This window comes from Orbicella franksi, chromosome 12 (assembly GCF_964199315.1).
Source record: "Orbicella franksi chromosome 12, jaOrbFran1.1, whole genome shotgun sequence".
Classification (NCBI taxonomy): Eukaryota; Metazoa; Cnidaria; class Anthozoa; order Scleractinia; family Merulinidae; genus Orbicella; species Orbicella franksi.
In genome coordinates this window covers 15,977,744-16,001,393 of record NC_138156.1, presented here as the reverse complement: position 1 = coordinate 16,001,393, position 23,650 = coordinate 15,977,744, and the positions used below count along the sequence as shown (strand labels likewise).

Genomic DNA, 23,650 nt, shown 5'->3' with positions numbered 1-23,650 from the left:
AAATTGTACTTGCGCCGCACTTTCGTGTGAAAGCGTACATCGAACTCAAACAATAGCTCTATAGTTTTTAAATATGTTTAAGATTGATAAATGTTTGAGAACATATTAAAAGCTAAGCTGAAAATATGTGAATAAAGCAAAAACAATCAGCAAAGTTACGATGACGCTTTCTTTAATCAACTTGGAATAACGATTTCGATTTTGATGATCGAGTTATCAAAACTCCTTGTCTATTTTCATTTTCGCAGTGTAAAACTTCACTATGCTTATGTTGAAGAAACACACATGATGTTAGTAGCCTTTTTTGCATTCGTGAAATTTGTTGCAGCATCTCAGCACAAAAGATAACGAAAGAAATCTTTGTCAAGATTTGTTGACAATTGAAAACACCGACTCGGACTTGAAAGTGCACGAGCTGCATGCACTATGCAAATGAGCTAATTGTACGCGTCGGACTTTCCTTTCAAAAACTTTTGCAAACTCACCAAACAAGCAGAGACAATAAGAAACCATCAAAACAGGTTTTGGTTATGATTAAACATTGTCTGAGAAACTCACAAATTAACTCGATACCAGAGTAGAGAGTTTTCTTGCTATATTCTTAAGCATACGCGTAAGCTTACAACTAGCGTGAGCAGTCATTCCCAGCGCGAGATTGAAGTCTTGTTTTCGACCCTGAAAAACCCACCTTTTCCGTTAGCTCAGAGCATAAAACTACATATAAACGCTCTGGTTCGTATTCCCTGCCTTATTCCCTGCCATCGCCGTGAAAAATACGCAAGAGAATCTCTCAACTCTCACCATTTGATCACGCAACGTGACAACATCCACGCGAGAGCCCCTGACATGTGCGTGAATCCGCGCGGATATATGACGTCAGGATGGCGCAATTTGTTCTAAAATAGAAAAATTGTCCCATATCATAGGTGCGCGCGAATCCCGAGACTTACGGTCTCCGTTTCCGATTATGGCTCCTGATGGAATGCCATCCCTAAGGCTTCATCCTTGCTTGCAGCTGCTTAAAGAAGACTTAACAATGCCTCCAGGTCTCTCGACCATATCCAATTTTTAAAAGAGGTTTGTGTGATTAGTTCTTAAAAGCCGGATTTTTCATAGTATTGAGATTTTCTTTGTGTGTATATTATTTAATAGGTTAGTTTAAAAATTTAATAGCAGGTCCACATCGGTCCTAAGATTATTGTCATATTAAGACCTGTCTTATCAAAAGCATACATCCCTGGTGACACAGGCTCAGTTACTTGTCGTAGAAGGCGAGAGGGTCGAGATCACAGCGCCAAACTGCAACTTTCGGGAACTTTACGGAAATCGTCTTCCTTCGAATCCAACACGTGACTGTGTACATAATTACCCCTGATGCGGGGAGGCCCAATCGGTAACACGAGTCCGTCGACCCGGACTGCGTTACACTTCGTGAACACAAAAATCTACGCGCGTGAGTAAGTCTTCCGCTTTGGATATTTATGGGACGCTTCGCAGGGTGATTACCCTCTGCTGGTTCCAGAGATTTTGAAATTTTGTGAACTCACAGTTTTTATATTCCCAGGTACGTGTACTGAGGTTTTTTAGCGGTGGGAATTGAGAGAAACGGTGGGAGATTCAAGCACTATCCAGGTCCAGTTTTTGCGAGACTGAGCTTCTGAATTTTGGATAGCACTTTCTTTGAGACCTTACTTTGGGCTGCGCAAGGAGGATATAATTCATGGTAGGACACATAAAGGCTTAGTTTTCTTTTACTTACTGGCGTTTGCTTGCGGTTAGCATTTACATACTGTTTGTTTGCGATTAGCATTTATTTACTGCTGTTTGCTTGCGGTGAGCATTTAAGGTGTGAAGGGGATGGTGACCAAATATGTCCTACCATGAATTATATGCCGCGCAAGGTCAGCGCAACGTAAGGTTTTGTAAAACGTTTTTTTTTTTTTGCTAAACTATAGATCGTTTTCACTGTCACGCAATAAAAAAATAAATCGAAAACCATCCAGTGGAAAAAGCTATGAACTTACGATGCTATAGAATATAACTAAATAAGACACTTCTCCAATTTTTAGGCCTGTGCGTTTCCCCAAACTTTAGATATTCGTTGAAATGTTTCGCAGATATTTGCAGAGCCCAGTATGAAAACGCCATGTTGGTGTACCTCCGTGGTACACCAATATGGCGGCCGGAAAATAGTGTAAACATCTGGAACTTATTTTGGCTATCTAGAAGGACTTTTCCTAATATTTTAATACCTAAAATGGCTAAAAATCAAGAGATAAGTGTATATTTTTCGACAAACGCGATCTTAGCTTTATGTCGATAACTCCGAAATTCAAAACGCGCTTGGTTTGTACTGAATATTTGTTTTGATGAATACGAACTACCATGATTCCCTGCAGGTGCGTCTCACAGAGAGAATTAGCCATTTTAAAAATGTACAAAATCAAGAAAGTTAGCTCATGTTGGAATTCAAACCTGGTGCTTACCACTTTTCACCTCAATCTCGTAACAACAGTCTCGTGTAAAGGACGGTGCCTACTAAATACAAAGTACCATGCGGGAAAAGTAGATATTTGCAAGGACTATTGGAATCCACATAGAAAAATGGGGGTAGCCACGCATTTTTTCGTGATAATTAACCTTGAATCTCAACAAAAATGCTGACATCAGCATTTTTCTGAAAGGATATTTCTTCACAGATTTCCTTAGAATTCGCCATTACATACAGAAAAGCAAACACATTTATAAAGATCCTAAAACTACATGGTAAATGGTAACATAAGAACCATTTTTGGTATGTTTTTAATAACAAAATTGTTGCAACAAAGCTTTTATCGTCTCTGACAGCCTTCCTCTTGTTCAGTTAAATCACAGTCTAAATAGCTTTTTCTCCCATCTAGAAACTAATCACAAGTTGAATAGGCTTGCTAATTCCATTTCATAACATAAAATGTTGGGGTAACCACATGTTTTTAAAGTTATTCATCTTTTTTGAAAACTTTTACAGTGCCCGTTACATTTTTTCCTGTCACCTCCTCTGTAAGTGAAACATTTGCATCTCTCGCACTTGTTCTGCGTGTGCAATACGCTATCTGCAGGTACATGTTTACAGTTGGATTTCAGTTTAACTTTTGACGGATAACAGCTAGTTTTTCAGCTGGAAGCTGTTAACAGTTAGTGGTTAGCGATACATTTGTATTCTGCTATTCCTGATTTTAGTATAGGTTCATTTAACTTGATTTGGTCACAGTGGGAAGTGATAAGTTAGGGAACGTAATATATTTAATTGCAAATTAAATAATTTTTCTAAGTCACATGAAAACTCAATCTCATACTTGTGCTGATACCAAACTGATGGTGAAATATTAAGTTGATGATAGAATTCCTGCAACTAATCAGATGGTGGATATGTGAGGACAACAAACTGGGGGGGGGGGGGGGTACTTGAATGCTTTCAAAAAATGACTTTAACCTCTAAAGGAAACCTGTCACAGGTAGTTAGTTGCAAATGTGCTGACTGATGGAACTCTATTTCAAAGATAGTTTGAGGTCATTTGCCCACACTCAGAGCATGAGCAAACAACCTCAAACTATCTCAGAATTATCTACTTCAAAGGTTGTGTAGCAATAAATTAAAGATATAACATTTTTTGTTAAAATTCCTGATTATAGCAGCAAAATGCACAGAGCAAGTCTTCTTCAAAACTTTAAGAAGATCCAAAGCTGTGGATCTGGGTTGTCCTCCTCTTCGCGACACCATGCTAAGTTCACATGGTTACCAGCTGCCACGTCACAGTATAACTTCTCCACACACACAGGAAGTAGTGACACTGAAACTACAACTTGGTCAAGTGCATCCCACTTTAGCCATCTGTCAACTCAAGAGCTGGTCCTTGGTTACAAGCCACCTATTGCAGAGCGGCTATTCCTACCTGGATCATCATCTGGGGGATTTCCTGAATTTCTTCCTGGACCTAAAGAGGGCAGTTTATTTCCTACAGCTTACAAGGTAAACAACCCAGAACAATTTGACGTCAAAGCTTGGTCACATGTATGCCGGGAGCTGGTTGACACAGAGCTTGCATCGTATGGTGCAATACTTATCAGGTGACACATAATTTCACCTTGTGACTTTCTTGTGGATATTTCACATGTTTTGCAGTTTTGCAAGGCAAGGAAAAAATAATTAAGCCGGAAATAATTTTTAAATGTCCAGTGTAATCAAACCTCAAATGAAAAAACCCTCTGAAGGAGGGGTATGAATATTTTCCAGAACAATACAACCTAAGGTAAACTTTGTGACAGGGTTTAAAATTTAGATGAACAGAAAGTTGGTTAGAGTTCAAAGTAATCGGCAACAACAGGAGCTGTACATGTAACAACATATAATTTATTTGAACCACAAAAAATGTAATATTTATTATTGACATTACTTCAGGAATCTACCACTCTTCAACATGGAAGATTTCAAAAGTTTTCTCTCCAACCTTGGCTACAGATTTTTTGAACATGGAGTGACTGGTTATAGGACCCCACTGGGTGATCATGTTTACACAGCCTCTGATGACCCCCCTGAGGTTACTATGGAACCACACAATGAGTGCTCATACTCACCTTTCTTTCCCAAAAAGGTACATGTAAAGTTACTCTGGTATCCAGGAGTTTTATTAAGGGCCAGGCAGCAGGAAAAGTGACCGTCTGTGAGGCTGATTTTGCCTGCCTGGTTTGACCATCTGGAGAAACATTTTTGTGATCAAAAAGAAATATACCAAACATGAAAGATTGTGTGTGACCACATTTCCAAACATCACAAGAGTGAAAAATAGGAAGCTTAGTGTGAAAAAAAGTTGTAATCAAATTATGATCTAATATTAGATTACCTTGGTTTCACATGACCTGTAGGGAAGACTAACAAAGCTCGTTTTCTTTAGATAATAATGTTCTGCCTAAAAGAACCAGACTCATTCTGTGGTGGTGAAACTGTACTATTAAAAAACCAAGATCTCACCGCCATCTTAGATCCGGAGGTAATTAGGAAGTTTGAAGAAAAGAAAGTTCGTTATCAAGCTTTTCTGCCAAACAAAACCACAGATGCTGGGCTACAGAAGAGCTGGCAAGACAGATTCTGGTTGGAAGATGCTCAGGTCTGTATAAATTGGTTTTATTATGTTGTAACACCAATGAAACATCAGAAAAAAAAACATGATATCTTTACATGTGAACAGGTCATCATGACTACGGATACATAATAAATTGTACCTTTTGTAGCAAAAGTGATTAGAAATGGTCTGGTATTTATTTCATTTCGTTATTGAAAACTATTTCATTCATTTGCTGCGCTCACTTGTGACGTATATTTTGTAACACTCTAAGAGAAATTTCCTATCTCTATGCAGCCATGCCATTTCCTCTGTTTAATTTATAATTTTCTTAATCATTATTTACCAATTTTGTGGAGGTATGGTTTAATACACCAGGCAGTGGAAAAGATTCTTGAATCTAATGGATGGAGCTTTTCTTGGGACCAAAATAAAAATCTGAGATTCTGGTACCTCCACTCACCTGTCATCCCCCACCCAGTGACTGGAGAGAAGATATGGTTTAATCAAATAACAAGTTATCATGCAAGCTACTTTAGAGCTCTCCCTCTATACAAGAATGTCACTATTGCAGATGATGAGTTCCCTTTTCATTCCTACTATGGTGATGGATCAGTGATTGAGCCAGCAGTCATTCAGCATGTTCGTGCAGCTATGTGGTCATGTGCAATGGGGTTTCGCTGGCAAACATTTGACATAGCTGTGTTGGATAATCAACAGGTTTTACATGGAAGGATGGGGTGGACTGGGGAGAGGAAACTAGTGACTTCACTGATTGATGAGTGAACTTAGCAGAAAGTTTATTAGGATGTTCAGCCTTACCACCCATTACATTATTTTAGACTTCATAATTTTTATAAGTGAGGCTTTTATTATCCACAGCAGATTTTTAAATTCACATTTAGCTTTTTTACCTTTTAAGTGATGAAAATAGAGTCCCACAATAATATCTATTTGGGATTAAAAAAACTTTCATTTGTTCAAAATAGCAGCTGTCCAATATAACTCATTATTTTACACAATAAATTATAGACATATTGAACAATAATATTTGCATTCGCAATTTTGAATAACAATAATTTCTCAATATTCATAATAGGAATTGGATCAAGTACAATAACATTATTATTATTCTGCATGCTTGTTTGATTTTGTAATTAGTCACCTGATTACTTCATGAATTCAGAGGTTCAATTAAGCATTAATTTAATCATACCTGCACTGACAAATTATGGGTTAAAAAGTCATGAAATGTTTTCCATAAGTTTTACAAACAGTAGGGAAACATTAACAAGAAAGCCATTTAAGCACATGATATACTGACTTGCAAATGGCATTGCTGTCCAATTGCAAGTATCTGGTTACAAAAAGTTGTATTCAGATACCTGTAATTGGACACCCATGTGATTGCAAGCCAATCAAGTGACAAACAGGCACACACAGAACCAATCACAATCAAGAATTATTATTAATTCAAGCCTTTTTCATTGCATTTGCCAAGTTTAAGTTCAACATTGCCACCTCTGTGATGTTCAATGAAAATGTTACTGTCATCACATAGATATCACAAGCTTTGCTGTCAGTGATTCCGTGAATAAAAACAAAGTCTGTCTTTCCACAAGCAAAGGAATTTTAAAAGTTGTTAGCACTGTTTCAATCCACCAATCTCAATAGAGAAATGTTTCTGTGAAGATTGTTGACTTGCCAACACCAAAAACCACTCATGAAACAAGCTCCTAAACACTGGATGTTGAATCAGTGGCTGATTAAAGTTTTGTTTTTTCAAAGCATGCTGCCACATCCATTGCAGTTTTTTCAAGATCCACTCGTTGAAGATTTACCAATAATACTACAACCACTCCTTTAGGAGGTTTATTGTAAACATGATGTGGCCTGATCAGCAAAATACTGCTAGCTCCAACTGCACCCCCTGGAAGAAAACAGCCTTATAAATAAGAAGTTATAACCATAATAAAGACACACATTTAGTGCTTTTTTATGAATGTTACTTAAGTTAAATGAAATGAGTATCATTTTGCTTAGAATGAGTCATAAATTAATTATGACAATAAATTCACATTTCATTTTGTTAATGGTGTATTTTGGTTACATGGGTTGCTAAAGCAAAAGGACACAAAAAATGTACTTGACTCCACAATGTTCCATGACTGCAGAAGTACAGGCATCTAGTTTGCACTAGTTAATAATTGATTGGTGCTTAAACATGCATCAGTTATGATGCGCTAAGGAAGTTTGAAAAAGCATAAAAGAAATGAAAGCATTGCTCAAGGCACAGCCTGGTGCATTCAGAAGCTCCAGCTTCTTGTGCTCTCCAAACTTCCCAATGATGCACAGCTAACTTTGCCAATGGAACTAAATTTCTCTGGCATAGTGAAGGTAAGGTTCAGATGCCATGAGTGCGCATCATTTCAATGATTCATTGGATTATGATGCTCTCACATAATTACACTGCATTTGATAATGCAGCTTGGCTAGCTAAGTAATAAAGAGGAATCAAAAGTAAAGGTGTCATTGCTATAAGCATAGTCAAACCTCTTGTTTAAGTAATTAATGCCAGGTCTAAATTTTCAAAACTTTAAGGTGGATCTGATACCTATGTACAGATTTCTTTAAAACTTTGTCAAAAGTTGCGTCTTATCATGCATATTAAAATTTGATAATATAAAAAATTTCACTGTGCCGTTTTTGAATTACAAGCCCATAAAGCTTTAATTAAGGGTGTTTTTAGCAGGTCATACTGTTGCTATGGTAACCTATTGTGTCACGAAAATGATAACAACATGTTCACTAATGATTGGGCAGTTTTTTGATACCATGACTGTAGCATAAAGTGATAAAGAGTGGTTATAATTCAGGACCCACCAAAATCTTACTGCTGGAAACTGTTTTGAGCCACCCTTCTAGAGGTGGTGGCTTAATAGAGGTTTGACTGTAATTAGAATGAGTAACTCCAGTTTCCAGAGCATGTAGTGACTAAGACTACTTCTCTAGTATGAGGTAAAGTCATCTGCATATGAGTCAAGTGGCCCATCAGGCCGGTGCTTATCCCGGGTTCAGTTGCATGAAACAACTAGGAGTATTTCTCCCCCCTGGATGGGATGCTAGCCCCTTGTAGGGTTATCCCGCAACATTAAGTTTGCTGGTACCCATTTATACACCTGGGTGGAGTGGCACTATGAAAGTAAAGCATCTTGCTCAAGACACAACGCAATGTTCCCGGCCAGGACTCGAACCTGGACTGCTCGATTTGGAGTGTCCTAACCATTACAAGCTACTCCCACACCCCATTTATGCACAGGGGTGAAAAGATAGGCATTGGCCAGGTTTGAATCTTGGTCTCCATCCAAGGACAAACATGGCATACCATCAGCCATTGTGCCTCCCACATCCCTGCCAAGCACCCCTTTCAGCACAGCTTGTATGTTATACACAACTACACCAATTTCAACTCAGCAGGGCTGGAACAGAGAACCCATCGTGTACTAACAAGTCCGTCGTGAGAGGGGTTTAAATAATCCTCTCAAACTCATTAATAATTTCTCAAGTTTAAATAAAGGAAATTATGACTGTAACCATGTTTGGATATATGATCTTAATTAGCATAGATTTTTTATTTTAATTCTTTGTTTTCTCCTTAGTTTTGGTTTCGATTGAGAAGATACATCATATATCAAAAACTCAAGATAGTGTTCTGCCACAATTCCAAACACCCTGAAGCTTGTCAAAGATACTCCACTGCGCATTGTATTTTTAACTCTCTTCTTGGTGTTTTGGATGTGTGGTCAAACACTGTCTTCACGTTTGATATATTACATCTAGATTTAAGGTATGTAAACTAAGAAACATACCAGTATGAAATACAGTTTCTGATTGATGATAGCAGCTGCCAAAATCCTGTTTTTTGGGAATGACAACCCAGCCCAGTCCATAGCCACCATCTTTGTGACCTTTACCTTCTGTGTTGGTCACAATTTTCCAGAGTTCAGTTACAGTTTCAGGTCGAAGAAATCCAGGAAGATATCCTGGAGAGGAATGCAAACAGGATACTTTGTAATGGAAGTGTTTTAAATTGTATATCCACTCTTAAATCCACCTAAACTGTTGACAGGAAGCTTAGTATAGTGATAACAGTTAGTGACCATGAATAATAAGAATTATAAAATACTTGACACCCAAGAAAGTCATACCAACGAGTTTCTGCCAACAGGTCAGATGCTGTAACACTTTATTCTGTAAACAATGGAGTGGCAGAGAGAGGATTGCCAAGTTAAAGGAGTGGGGAATGCTCACCAGAAAAATTAAAATTAAACAGCCAAAAGCAGACTAGTTAATCTAGGAATGAATCAAGCTTTCTTTGACCACTACAAGATACCATTCTTAATGCAAAAAGAGCCATAGTGGCAGTAACTTAAATTATGATAAAGATATCCTCATCAAATACATTTGTCTACCAAGAAATGTTAAAGATTTCAAGCCAATTCAGTCTAACAACCCTATAAGATACCTTGATAGCTAAAATCGTTAGTATCCCTTCCTTACCACCCCAACTGATAACAAATCTCCAGCTTACATGCCTATAACAGATCACAAGTACCCCTACACTGGAAGCACAAGAAATTGAAGTTTCAGCCAGTATTATTGCGTGGTTAAATTTTATGAATAATGGTTTAAAGGTTTGTACGGCAAATTTTTGCACTGCTGCTCTTATATGGAATAAAATATTTCACAGCACCAAACATTTATGTTTTGAAAAATCATGTGAGCTGTGAAATTCAAGTCTCAACTAATGGATTTTTTTTCCTGCTGCTATCAACCATCTCAGCAGATTGATCTGGACCTTTCAGGAAACAGAAGTTAACTTCAGTGGGTTCAAAGGGATGAACCGATTGTAGATTTCAGTGTAATTTACTTTTTCCAAGGTTTCTTAGCTTCCTGTAATAATTACAAAATGTTATCAAGAAACCTGAATGACAGCAAACCACACATGGGAGTACATGAGTTTGTAAATCAGTTTTTAAGGTAATTCCTCTGAAATAAAAGTGACAATAGATTTTTGTTCAAACTTTGTCCACTGAATATTTGTCAAATGATAACTTCAATTTTGAAATAAAAAAGGGGGGTGCCCATGCTCATTAAGGAGCAGTGAGGCATTGAAAATGCCCCATTTTGGCATTATTTAATGCTTATTATAAGAACGCATTCCCAGTAATTGCAACATCTTTGTGAGCCCAGACTGATAAGAACACCCATTAAACTACAGTCAGTACAATGTGTCGGACACAAATGAACGTTTTAAGTTTGATTCAGACAGAAAGCTAAATCCTTGATTAAAAATTTGAACCAAATTTCTTGACGTGGTTACCGACTGCAAAATAGAAAAGACCACAGTGTATCTGTTATTTTTCTTATTTATTCAATTTTCAGCAATAGAAATTAGATCAGTCTTTTCTCACGCAAAGCTTATGATTAGTTGATTACAATGACTGGAAAAAAAATTGGGGTGCCCGTGCTCGTTGGTGAGCTAGAGCCATTTTTCAACTGACAGAACTCAATATCAAGGCAAATCCATCACATTTTCAATATGCGCGTGCATGAGCGCTCACTAATGATGCCATAAATTATGCGCAGTGAGGATGCGCAATGCAAATGTGAGGAATGACCTTAAACTGGCTTTGCACTCTAAAATTCAAGAGAAAAATATTTTTTACACTACAATATTATAGTTGGCCATAGGAGATTACTGACCTGTTGTGCCAAAGTTTTCCTTGTTCACGCAACTCATCTGCTTGGCATAAAGCATTGAATTACCAAACTGAACCAGATCTTCCACATTGGACATGAATCCCCCTCCACCCCACTTAAGTGAGTTGTCAACATATGGTGCATTTACAAGATGTCCCTTGCTGTTACGCTGATAAAATCTGACAAACAAGAGGAGATTTCACATCAGGACCCCACATTCCAGTATCTAATCTTATGGTCTTTAATGGCAGCAAATACATTCAAGACCTGACAATGATCATCATCACTATCATCATCATCATCATCATCATCATCATCATCATCATCATCACCATCATCTTCATCATCATCATCATCATCATCATCATCACCATGGTCACCAAATTGGTGTCAGGACACCAGTAGTGGGAGATGACAGTGATCAGCAGGTATTAATTAAATCTCAAATGTCAATAATACAGAGTCAAGTGCATGTATATACTGTCATGATGGGAAAATCCTAAGTCCTAATTAATAAATCAATGGCATTACCATGGTAAAATGTTGTGCATTTAGCACACCGCATCAACTGGTGAATTTCAGAATATTAATGATCCAATCAGCAAGTAAAATCCAATGGCTAATGGAAAACTTAAATATTACCAGGGTATTTAGCATTAAAGTGTAACTTCATACTAGTGACATTGTACTGTTAATACCATTTGTTTACTCACTGCTCATCAGATAAACATTCCATCACTAATCAGCATCAGTGTAAAGTTCAGACTGCAGACTGCAGACTACAGACCAGGGGTAAAATGCAGACTGCGTTACTGAGGGCCAACCATAAACAGGCTGATCTGAGCATAATTCAGGCTAATCGTAGTAAAAGTCTCTATTCCAGTTAGCCTGAATAGCATTCTGGCTAGCCTTAATATCACTCAGGTTACTCTGAATAATGCTCAGGTTAGCCTGCTAATGGTTACCTCTCAAAAATAGAATGTTGACATGACTAATACACTTGACTTGCACAAAATCTGCAGTCTGTGTTTTCCCCCTGGTCTGCAGTCTTCATTTTACCCTCAGTCAGAATTTTTCACCCAGTCTGCAGTTTACAGTCCACAGTTTGTGTACATTGACTAGTTTTTATAAGTTAATGACAGTTAACATGAACAAAATAAAATTACCAAAATTAAATTTCATCAATTTTTAATGATCAATGGATAATAAATTTGAGAAGTCAACATAACCTTGCCCTGTTATAAATTATCCTATCATTGAATTCAGCATGTGTATTTTCCATGCCAAGCTCCTTAAACAGTTTTTTCATGAAGGAAAGGAAGTCTTGACTAGATGCACCCTCTATGACGGCACTCAGTAATGTCCACCCATAAGTGGTGTATAAGTAGCTTGTACCAGGATCTGACAGTAGTGGGTCATCTTTGAAAATTGAAATAGCTTCTGTTACGGTGTCATAATGATCCTAGGAGAAGAGAAAAGACAACTTCAATTGACTGAAGTTGTGTTAGGTCTGAACTGGAGAACTGAATATTGGTTGGGTTTATGGACTGAGTCACAGGTAAGGTTGACAAACTTGCCACAATAAAGATGACTTATTAGACCAATATTCCCCAATATAGACCAAATAAATAAATAAATATGTCTTAAGTTTGTGATCCGTTCTTAACCTTCAGTTGGTAAATGCATTCCCCAAAGTTAAAGATATTTGATCTTATTTTCATTTTTCAGTTCACCTTTAACATTTGCTGGCCAAACATGGAGAAAAAATATTTCTATTTGTCTGCAATAACTTATGGCAGTGGATAGCTACACTATATTTAGGTAAAGATACATTTTAGTACAGTTGAACCCTGTTATTTCGAACTTGCAGGTGAAAGAAAAATATGTTTGGAAAAGTGAGAGTTCGAAACAGCCAATAGTAAATGACAGAAGAGAAAATCCAAGGAAAATAGCTTTGAGTTCAAAATAACGGGTTATTCGAAATAACTGAGTTTGAAATAGTGGGGTCCAACTGTAATTTTATTTCAACTTGGGATGGGGAGATTAAATGTTTAGGTGGTTCCTGGCAATATCCATTCTCACTCCAGGGAAGGTCATTGGAAATACCATCGGTGAGTAGGTTTCCAAATGCTAACATTTTTAAAGGAAAGCATGGAGGGGAACTGAGGGGTAGGGAGAGGGTTAGAATTCATTCATGGGAGGTGTGTGGATGTATTCCTTAGAACAACATGTTTCTGCTTATGGGTTTGCAAAAGCTTTATACTGTTCGCTCAGGGCATTTTGCTCCAACCTTAATGTAGAATTCTTCACGTGAATCACTTTGTTGTGTGCAGGTGCAGCTCTTTCTAACTGTACCTGCAGAAATATAAAACTTTATTTTTGGCAACCTATTTTTAAGGGAGGCATGCTGGCGTCATGGTTACTGTGCTTGTCTCCAGATTGAGAGGTCTGGGTTTGAACCCATGCCAGGAACACTGTATCATGTTCGTGGGCAAGACACTTTACTCTCATGCTGCCTCTCTCCACCCAGGTATATAAATGGGTACTGGCGAACTTAATGCTTATATAGACTAGCATCCCTTCCAGGAGGGGGGAGGGGGAAGTAGAAATACTCCTAGTCACTTCACGTTACAGAAACCAAGATAAGCTCAGACCCAATGGGCCACTTGTCTCATCTGCAGACTTACATGTAACCCTATGTTATTTTCATTTCAATGTGAAAATTCGTGATAGTTACAATACAAAGATCAGTTCATGCTTTATGAGCAGAATGTTCAAACATCCACATAACTAGAAATAATTGACAAGAAAATATACAGTCACATTATTATATGTGTAATAGCACTATTTTTCATTATTATGACATTCTTGTCACCTAAAAAAAATTATTATCAACTAAAATTTGTAAATATCTAACCATATTACTGGCATCAATCACATTTTAAGTTCATAAACATCTTGAAGATGTGAACTGTTTTTCACAAGTCTTATTTAACCTAGTGTAATTTTAATGAAAATTTTAGCTTCTTATCACATGACAAATTTCAACGAATCTTTCAGCTTTATGTCTCGTTTACAGCCTACTATGGTTTAATAAGTGCCATTCCACCAAGCTGGAGACGCACAGTCAAACGTACAGAAATCACAATTGAAAATGACAACGTGTTACAAGAACCTCCTCTGTCTAAGAATTTCACCGTGCGTGCTGTCTATGCAGCAATTATAGACCACTACTTCCAACCCCCAACTGCTGAACCAAAATCACTACAATATGGTTTCTCAAAAGAATGCTTGAAGAAAGTTTATAACCTTCCCTTTGTTACCACGCTCGAAACAAAGCTTCAAATTTTTCAATATAAAATCATCCACAGCATACTTCCAACTACAATCATGGACAAAAGTCTTGGGACCACTTTGCACTTTTGATGCTTTTGCGCACACGCCAGACGCGAACATTACTTCACCTACCTAACCTCGCCCCCTACCCCCCATACAACGTTGAAAACTACTACCTGCAATTTCTTCTGATTTTCAACATTGTATTGGGTGGGGAGGGGGAACAGCAACATGTTTTTAAAAGGAAAGCAGCGCTTTTTTCAAACTTCAGTAGTAAAACACAGATAATTCGTTAAATTACATAAGTGTCCCAGGGACTTTTAACCATGATTGTAGCTGTTCCCTTTTCCGTATGAAGCTATGCAATTCTGAAATCTGTCAGCTATGCAAAATGCAACCGCAAACATTGCCTCACTTATTTTACTTTTGTTCTGTGATTTCCAATTTCTGGTCTGCATTTCAAAATTGGTGGTTTGAAAAACATAAAAACATAATAACTCTCACCGAACGTAACATCCTTTTTGGTTGGCATGATAACACCACAGAATCAAAAGACATTTTAAACTATGTCACCTTGGTGGCCAAGTATTACATCTTTTGCACTATCCAAGACAGCGATGATGTACCCTTTGACGGCTTTCCTTCTTTACTTAAGAACAAATTAAATACTTCACAACAAATAGCAGTTAAAAATAAAACCTCTGACAATCTCAACAAAAAGTTGAAAGACGTTATTTGAGGTTTTTTTCATTTTACTTACTTAGTTAAGTTATTAATTAATTTAATTAATTCTTAATTTAGTAAATGTTTCTTTTTTTTTTTTGCAATGTACCTACTCAAAATGTTGTACTTTGTAATAGTCTGTAATTCTTTTTTGTTTGTATTTTTGTAACACACATCATTACCTTCTGTATTATCTTTTGTATCTCCTTTTATAATAATGATGATGATGATGATGATAAATAATAATAATTTATTGAAATCTGTGTTTATTTACTACAACCATAACATAATCCCACAATCACATAAGACAAGAATTTAAAGGCTGTTGGTTGACTGTGTGTCATCAGACTGATGGTAGACCATTCATTAACAGGCCAATTTCAATACATAGTAAAATTATGACTTGTTGCAAAGCTCAGGGAAAAGAAACAAAAGAAGTTACTGATTCATCCCAAAACCTCAACAACGCAGAAAAAAACTTGGTCTGTATAGGTTTCGATATCTTCTTATTGGGGATAATGATAAAGACATTACAAGCAAATATTGCAAATCAAAAACAGAGGGCTCAAAACCTTTTTTGACAGTTGCTAGTATGTGACTATCCAAGAAATCTTTGCTCAAACACATCTCCATTTTGACCACTCAAGATTAAAATTGAAAAGGTTAAAAGCTATTTGATGATTTAACTTTTTATACCTGATCACCTAACCTGTCAAATTGACTGGCAAACAAAGGGTTAGTCAGATCAATGGCCTTCTTGACAGGACATTGACTGTTAACTTGACTGTGTTATTTTGAGCCTTGAAACATAACAAATTTGATCCCAAGTTGCAGGAGCAGCATGGCCTGGGAGTTGAAGTGATCTACAATGAAACAATGCCAGCCGGTGGCCAGGAAGGGCCATGATTCCATGTCTGGCACCCTAACCACTTGACCATACTGCTTCCCTGAGCCTCAGAGCCAAGATGGAATTTAAATTTATACTTGTCTGGTATATTGAAATATGCCATTTTTTTAGTAGGGGTAGTCAGACTGTTTGTGCAAAGTCATTCAAATTCTTGGCAGACTGTTACTCCAGACAGCTGACAGTCTTTAAGTTCCTATAGTGTGATCGTCCGGGTGAGGGTAGTTCTGAAAAGAACTGTTGTTGGTGACTGACATTCCGACAACCTGAGCAGAGGTCATCTTCAGAGTCAAGTGAATAGTGTTTGTCAGTCAATGATGTTATTAGTCTGGTCCGTTGAACGTGATTGGTCAGTTTAGCCATGATGGTATGGACTGAAAGACTTGTGTAAAGTTCGTCATCAGTCATTGGTCAGTTTCGATCCATCTATACTTAGTCAAATTGGTCGGTTTTTGGTCCATCTATTGTTAATCAAATTAAGTTGGTCTGTTAGAAGTCCGTTTGTTGGTTTCGTTTCCATCATGGATAAGTCATTTGTAAGACGCCTGTAGTTGTTGACATTTGTTAAGAGGCGTTTGTTCTAGGTTAGTGTACCAGCTCTCCAGAGTCAGTCACTGGAAATAGTTTGTAGTTGTAGGTTTGTGGGCTACATGGATGTTGTAGCCCTACAACATCCGTGTAGCCCACAAACCTACAACTATGTTACGACACTTACTGACCAACGTTAAAGACAGGGATGAACCTAACAACAGACAGGGAGCAGTTTACAAGATCACATGCTCCGAATGCCAGGCTTCTCACATTGGTGAGACTGGCAGAAACCTTAACACGAGACTGACTGAACACAAACAAGCCACAAGAAATGGTGATGCCAACAATCACATTGCCGTACATCATCAACTGACAAACCACAACATTGACTGGGTCTCTACTCAGTGCTTAACCTACAGTAAAAACTATTTTCAATGACTCAGGAGAGCTGGTACACTAACCTAGAACAAATGCCTCTTAACAGATGTCAACAACTACCGGCACCTTACAAACGACTTTTCCATGATCAGGGCTCGAGACTAACTTTTCTGCTTGCTAGCCCAGTGGCTAGTGACAGGATTGATTCACTAGCCAAAACAAATTTTTCACTAGCCAGACGCAGACATTTGCAAGCATAGGCATCGATGTTATAATTATAGGCACCGCTCAACAACGAAAACCAAATTTTTTGCTTCCATGCATTTTTTGCTTCCTTTCTTTCAAAATGCTGATTCACGATTTCTCACGAACACGACAATTTGTTATATCTTAACTTTATTTACAAGTTGCAAACATAGGCATCGATATTATATGGCGTCATTCAAATTTTCGAACAACTGCGAATTTTTTAATTTTTAGAAAGCGTACGTGACCTCCAGATCCTGCACGCATGAAACATGATCCCTAGAGTTCCGCATGATTTCACGCATGACTTATCATTAGCGGTAAGCAGTTCGTTTGTCATTCGTCGCTTTTAACTAAAGACGGTGAAATATGAGAAACAAAACCCTCAACTTGCCGTGCAACATGAGCAAATTCGTTGTGCGACAAGTTGAGTTTGATGAAAAACGAGCAACAAAGCCAAAATTTGTTGCACAAAGTAGACCCGCCCTCTACTTTTCGCAACAACTTTCTTCAACCCGCAACACGTGTTTTTGTGGAGCGACAAGTTGATCACGCAAGGTGAAAAATGTGAAACATCCACCCAAAACTTGCAACAAAACAATGTTGCGTGACAAGTTGAGGGTTTTTGTATCTCATATTTCACTACCTTAAGGGAAAAAACAAACAAAAAAATCAATCATTCTTTCGTATTTCAGTAATTTAAAGTTCTTGTTTGGGCCAATAAATTATATATGATATTTATTACAGCTGATATTTTAAATTCTGCACGCTTTGACTCGATTTCCTTGTGTGAAAAATTTGAAATTAACTTTTAATTACCGGTAGTTTCCTCTGGGCTCCCAGTGCTCACGAATTTTCATTTTCACTAGCCAAAATAGCTATTGAAGCACAAAAACCACTAGCCAAAATGGAATTTCTACTAGTCTGTGGCTAGTTGGCTACCGTTAGTCTCGAGCCCTGCATGATGGACCAGACTTATAACATCATCAACTGACAAACACTATTCACTTGACTCTGAAGATGACTTCCACTCAGGTTGTCAAAACGTCAGTCACCAACAACAATTCTTTTCAGAACTACCCTCACCCAGACGATCACACTATATGAACTACTGATACTCATGGGTTCAAACCATTTGCTATGACAGTCTTGTGTTGAACAAAACTACACACTCAGTCAGTTGTTCACCTGACATGTGTACATGCAGCATTATTCCATGTAAGCTATGAAGATAAAATAGGGAGGAACAAGAAGTTGTACAGAGTTAACTGCAACCAATGACAAACTCACCTGACTGGCTTGTATCAGTAGATGCCATGACCTGTTCTTTGAGGGCATTGCTATTTTTACTCTGTTGATTACCGGTAATGATATAACATTCAAAATAAAGCAAGCTGCAATCACTAAGAGATGGAACAAAACATGGCCAACCCTTTCTATAATTATAAACAGAGTTACCATTATTCACCCAGGAGTGACCAACAAATAAGACATAACAAATAAAGAAGCCTACCCTGTGTACTACGCTGTGATAAAACAAGACAGGCATTTGAGAACATGAAGGAAACGAAGAAAACATGAGCTGCAGCCGTTAACTCAGTTTATGGGCCACACACTGGGTACTTTCTCACCATACTCAATGTTTGTGCTGGAGAAATTGCAGCCTGTGGCACCCCTTCAGCCCTGTGCTCAAGCCCTATCAGGGAGGGGACATCTGTTACTCCGGACTGAGTTAACTTGGTCCCAGGACATTATTCCAGCAACAATGTCTGCAGTACAGGCATGGGGCACCCCCTCTGCATGGCACCAAGTGCCGAGGCCCCTCATCCAGTCAGTGCATCCAGCAGGTTGGCTTTATCTGAGCCTTACCAGTACATTCCCTGCCCAAGATTGCCCACCAAATAGTTTTATGTTGTTACTGTGGGCCACAACATTAATATAATAATTATTAAAGAATGCTTACTTTTAACAATGGCATATACCTGGTTCTCTGTCTTGCTCTCCTCATTAGATGACTTATTTTTGTTATAATCTCTTATTCCACCAAGATGGGAGAGTAGGTGTCTAGTTGTGATTGTCACCGGAGTCCCTCTGAAGGTCTTTTCAGGAAATGAAGCTACATACTTTTGAATTGGGACATCAAGGTCTAACTTCCCTTCTTCCCATAGTTTGGCTGATGAAGTAAGCACAGAGGTTTAATGTCAAGAATGCTGAAGTCATTTCGGTTAACTTAGAAGTTGTCTTATCCATGGAATTGAGTGGACATAACAACTGCTTTACTGGGGTTCCTGTGAATAACTGGTTATTTCAGCCGTCTGTGAACAACTCTGACATCAACTCCGTCAATTTATTTGCATGTTACCTGTTACATTTGATTTTATTTAATTTATAATAGACAGTCACAATTAGCATTTTTAACAAGGTTTCCTTCCTGGATATTATTGCAGTGTGTTCACAAATTAAAACAGATGTACACTGTACATCAACCTGTTAATACGCCCACCTTGTTGTTAGGGCCACTTTATTCTGTTAAAGCTTTAAAGTCAATCATTAAAGCGCAGTTAATGGAGCGTGACGCTATTTACATACAGTCACTAGCTTACTGTTGTTAATCGTAACGCAATAGAACTGTTACGCGTTAGAACATTATACAAGTCTTTCTTGTCTAGTTTAAACAATATTCACAATAGCCTTTCACGTATGCATGTTGCAACAACGTCTGGTTTAACTATATCATGTGTTTTGTATGGCTAGTCTTTTAAATAGCCCCATTCTTGTTTCGTTCAAGGCCGCATGGACTCTGTACGTTTCATGGTACACGATTTTATATGGGTTTAAACCCAGACATCTGTCTACCTATAAAAGAGTCTTAGCTTGGACTTTAGCATCATTTGCTCGTTATATCACTACTGTAACTTTTAGTTAGCCCTTGAAATTGTAACTCCCACCCTTCCCTCCCTTTGGAGGTTTATTGTTGTTGTTCATTAATATAAATAATAAACTGGGGTTCACCTCTCATGACACGCTATCGGTTAAGTCTTGCAGTGACTTCCCCAAGCTTTGTTTTCGCTAATTTAGTGGCGCTATTTAACGCTCTTTTATGCCTCTTCTTGTCTCATCCAGCACGTGCCGGTGGAGTCGGCTCGTAGTGCTGGGGAGATAAGTAAGGCTTGAGAACTGTCTACACTCTAGCACGATGCTGACCGGAGGTCAGCTCGTAGTGCCGTTTAGAGTTACGCTAATAGGACGCGCAAGCTTTTGGCCTCGCCGACTTCTCCGATCCAGTGCAGAATTAACCGCTGGGAAGATAAGTTTGGCATTTGGTTACGCAATGGAGGTTCGTCTGTCACGCCGATTGCGGAGAGGTGTTCCCCCCTTTACGCCATAGAACGCGTGTTTATTGCCTGTGTTTGTCGGGATAATTAAAGCATTACTCCCTAAGAACTGCAACATTAATCTGAACAAACACTCAGTCATGTCATTTTCTTATTTTAAGAATCCCTTCAATGCCACCACCCCATTAAAACGGCCAGATTTTTGTGGCCCATTGGTGACCGGATTAATGGGGTTTCACGGTAGTTATAAAACAAACATAATGATCAAAATTCATTTCTTTGTTGAAAAAAAATATTTTAATTATTTATCAAAATTTATTTATAATCATCACAAGTACTTAAATATATTAATTTAACAACATGAACATATCATTCTTCTACCTCTTAGCCTTAAGTGTTCTTTTTCCTGCAAAATATCACCCAAACAATTTTAAAAGAACTACATACAAAAGGAATCACATCACTCACCTGCAGCTGTTGCAGTAAGAGGTTTACTAATGCTTGCAATTCTCATAACAGTTTTGCTGGAACATAATACTCTATTTTCTACATCTGCAAAGCCAAATCCTTCACTCCACACAGTTTTTCCATCAATGCTCACAGCTACACAAACTCCAGGAGAGCCAGTCTCTTCTTTCATACACCTAATGATGGATTGTGATTCCTCTATTGCAGATTGTAGGGTCCAAGATGAGCAATAATTTCTATTTGTTTCTTCAACATTCTGATGCAATGGTTAAGGATATATTTGATTTCTTTTTCATACCACAGTGTTTAAGATTTTCAAAGTTGAATGATAACCTGCTAAGCAACTCAGCAACCCCCCTCCCTTATCATTACGTCCCTATATAAATATCATACCACCCCAACATAATTTATTATAGGACATTTATTTTTAAATATACAACAGGCCAGAGAAAAAGACAAACTTGAAAAAAAAAACATTTTTGGGATGTGAGTATGAAATCTACTGTTCACAGAAAATTAATATATACTTCGTTCTGAAATTGGGGTGTACATCCTCCGTGTCCCTCCGTGTCCCTCCTTGTAATAACTGCTACTCCAACAGTGAAACTATCATAAATATTATGAAAATATTCATTTGATATTGTACCATAACCCAACTCATCTTGGTCATGATTATATACTGTAAATCTACTTTGGTTCACTTCATTGACATGTGTCAGACCTCTTAATAGAACTTTGTTAACAGAATGCAGTATACATGTCATTATGCTTGCACTTAAGACTCAAGATGCCACTTATTGTAGCTATCTAAATGTAAGTTTCTGTATAGTATTGTTGGTTGTATCGTAAGCTATGTTAGCACTGTAAGTAGAGTAAATATCACAAGCAATGTTGATAATTTTTTTTATGGTAATGTAATGTTATTTTGCAATAAAAAGGTCCTGCAAGGCACTTCAGATAATTAATAATTAATAAAAATTAATTATAATTAATTTACTTCATATAATTGCCCCTGCAGGGTCTTAGCCCAGAGGCCAAAACCCGAGGAGGTACCCTAGGATTCCCCGCATGTATACATCAAGGAATTTTAAAAAAAAAGTAAGAAATGTGGTGGTTGTATGCGAAGCGTTCTCGATTTGATGAAACTAGGCGCGCACGGTGGTCGGGCAATGTGGGGCAAGGAACACGGGCTCACAAAAATCGAGCCCAGCCTAGGTGGTGTCGGGTACATGAAATTCTTGATTTCAAGGTTCTTGCAACCACGAGTTCACGTTTTGCCATCTTCTAGCAGCATTTCAAGGCTCTCGTAACCACAAGTTTGCGTTTTGCCATCTTTGAGCAACATTTCAAGGTCAAAAATACACTCTAATGACTGATTTGACAATATGGCCTGCATGACGATTTTAGCGTGATCAAATAAATTTGCTTCGAAATGGCTGAGATTCTCATCTAGGACAAACTGAAAATGATTTCAAAGATCCTGAAGATGGATTTTGGGAGAAAAACAACTCAGAAGGTATCATAAGAAATTCTGAAGTATACTAGAAATTCGAGGCCAGTGTGGTTCAATTGCAACCAAATAGCTAAATACTCTTCCGATTGCCAGTTTTACCTTTAGCATCTCGTTTATTCAGATTGCTTAGTTGTATTGAGTAATCCTACATGGCGTAGGACTCATGTGTGGGCTGCGTGACTTTGCAGGGATCCAAATATAAATGTAAATGTTTTGCAGCGTTTTCGTTGAGGTCAAAAAGCTTGACTCTAATTGGCATATATGGCGACTACAACGCGATACTTCTGTTTACATCTCGCAAAAAAAAATCGACTTTTGTTCTGCTTTCGAGATATGTTTGCTTGTATATCAAGACAAATGGTTTGTTTCGGAACAGCAGAGTAGTTTGACTTAATTTTTGTTTTGCTATAATTTTTCAACCTTTTTTCCCCTATAAAGTTCTACTGAGTGAAATTTTTGTAAAAGAAATATTAGTTTCCATGAAGGCAACCTATTTTTTTTCAGGAAGTACTCTTCGCATCTTTTCTAACGAGATATGGTAAACTGCTCTGCTGTAAATCCCTCTCGTGAGAGTATTATGTAAAGAATATCAAGTGATAGAATGAGTTAAACAGAATGTGTTGGTTTAGTTAACTTAGTTGATTGTTTGGATCATATTCATGGTAAGATGCCTAAGTTACTGGAACAGTATGTCAGAGTGATATAGTTTACAAAAAAAAATAAAATTCTTAGTTCATACAAAAATGTTCAATACTTATTGTTTTCAATCAGCAGAAATAAAAGAAAGCGGGGGCAGATTTAGTGATAACTATTACTAGTTTATAACATTCAAGGACTTGTCAACCAGGACGTTTCAATGAGGAAATCTAAATTTCCAAGGATATGGCATTTTCAGGACTTTTCAAGGCGTGTGCGAACCACACTATATAAGATGAAATCTGACACCTGGTAGTAAAAGGATACAGAAACTGACTGTGAGGAGCAATGTTCCTCCGCAAGACTATCCTTTTCGACACTTGTGGCTGTAATCCTCTTCCTCTGTTTCTTTCCATATAAAATTCCTGAAAATCCTACCAATCCAGCAAGTCCAAATCCAAGTAAAAAGGCAGCGTTGGATTTTTTCTTCCTTGTCGAAGTAAACGTTGATTTATGGTTAGAAAACTGATTCAAGCCCCTTATTCTTCCAAAAACGCTAGATCTTGAAATTACAAATGTTGCCGCCATGTTTATGAAGGAAGTGCGCGCTCAGTCCGCGGAAGACCTGGAGAAGAGGTAGTTGCGCCGCCAGTCAATTAGCGGCAATTTGTTTTGAGGATGCGCCGTAATAGTTGGGGCAATCTCGTTCCCAGAGCCT

At 37.8% G+C, this 23,650-nt stretch overlaps 2 protein-coding genes across 7 annotated transcripts; one reads left to right on the top strand and one right to left on the bottom strand.

The window, feature by feature from the left end:
* The first annotated feature begins 1,000 nt into the window (after positions 1-1,000).
* On the top strand, positions 1,001-6,714 carry LOC145462420 (dapdiamide synthesis protein DdaC-like). Of its 4 annotated transcripts, none has more exons than XM_081445944.1 (5): positions 1,001-1,077; positions 3,673-4,107; positions 4,439-4,631; positions 4,932-5,144; positions 5,478-6,714. In XM_081445944.1, the coding sequence occupies exons 2-5, from the start codon at positions 3,680-3,682 to the stop codon at positions 5,883-5,885; spliced, it is 1,242 nt and encodes a 413-aa protein (XP_081302070.1). In that variant the 5' UTR covers positions 1,001-1,077; positions 3,673-3,679; the 3' UTR covers positions 5,886-6,714. The 4 variants fall into 4 exon arrangements, with proteins under 4 accessions (XP_081302070.1, XP_081302069.1, XP_081302071.1 ...); XM_081445943.1 differs by lacking the exon at positions 1,001-1,077 and adding an exon at positions 1,569-1,723 and having other exon boundaries at positions 3,676-4,107; XM_081445945.1 differs by lacking the exon at positions 1,001-1,077 and adding an exon at positions 2,444-2,610.
* Positions 6,715-6,864: 150 nt separating this feature from the next.
* LOC145462402 (serine beta-lactamase-like protein LACTB, mitochondrial) lies at positions 6,865-23,522 on the bottom strand. Of its 3 annotated transcripts, none has more exons than XM_081445923.1 (9): positions 23,260-23,522; positions 20,784-21,039; positions 18,963-19,153; positions 18,271-18,331; positions 13,153-13,217; positions 12,092-12,324; positions 10,866-11,041; positions 8,969-9,142; positions 6,865-7,029 (listed from the first exon to the last, which is right to left on the bottom strand). In XM_081445923.1, exons 1-9 carry the CDS (start codon positions 23,518-23,520, stop codon positions 6,866-6,868), a joined length of 1,581 nt encoding a protein of 526 aa, XP_081302049.1. In that variant the 5' UTR covers positions 23,521-23,522; the 3' UTR covers position 6,865. The 3 variants fall into 3 exon arrangements, with proteins under 3 accessions (XP_081302049.1, XP_081302050.1, XP_081302051.1); XM_081445924.1 differs by having other exon boundaries at positions 9,074-9,142; XM_081445925.1 differs by lacking the exon at positions 8,969-9,142.
* Positions 23,523-23,650: the final 128 nt, after the last annotated feature.

Bases quoted from the DNA above. Each gene is read 5' to 3' on its own strand.
- LOC145462402 (XM_081445923.1), bottom strand. From the start codon at position 23,520: ATGGCGGCAACATTTGTAATTTCAAGATCTAGCGTTTTTGGAAGAATA. The intron at 9,143-10,865 runs GTCAGTAATCTC...ATTCCTCTCCAG, and splicing joins GGAAAACTTTGGCACAACAG to GATATCTTCCTGGATTTCTT. The intron at 7,030-8,968 runs GTATGTTTCTTA...GTTTTCTTCCAG, and splicing joins AGAAACTGTATTTCATACTG to GGGGTGCAGTTGGAGCTAGC.
- LOC145462420 (XM_081445944.1), top strand. From the start codon at position 3,680: ATGCACAGAGCAAGTCTTCTTCAAAACTTTAAGAAGATCCAAAGCTGT. The intron at 4,632-4,931 runs GTACATGTAAAG...CGTTTTCTTTAG, and splicing joins CACCTTTCTTTCCCAAAAAG to ATAATAATGTTCTGCCTAAA. The intron at 5,145-5,477 runs GTCTGTATAAAT...TTAATACACCAG, and splicing joins TCTGGTTGGAAGATGCTCAG to GCAGTGGAAAAGATTCTTGA.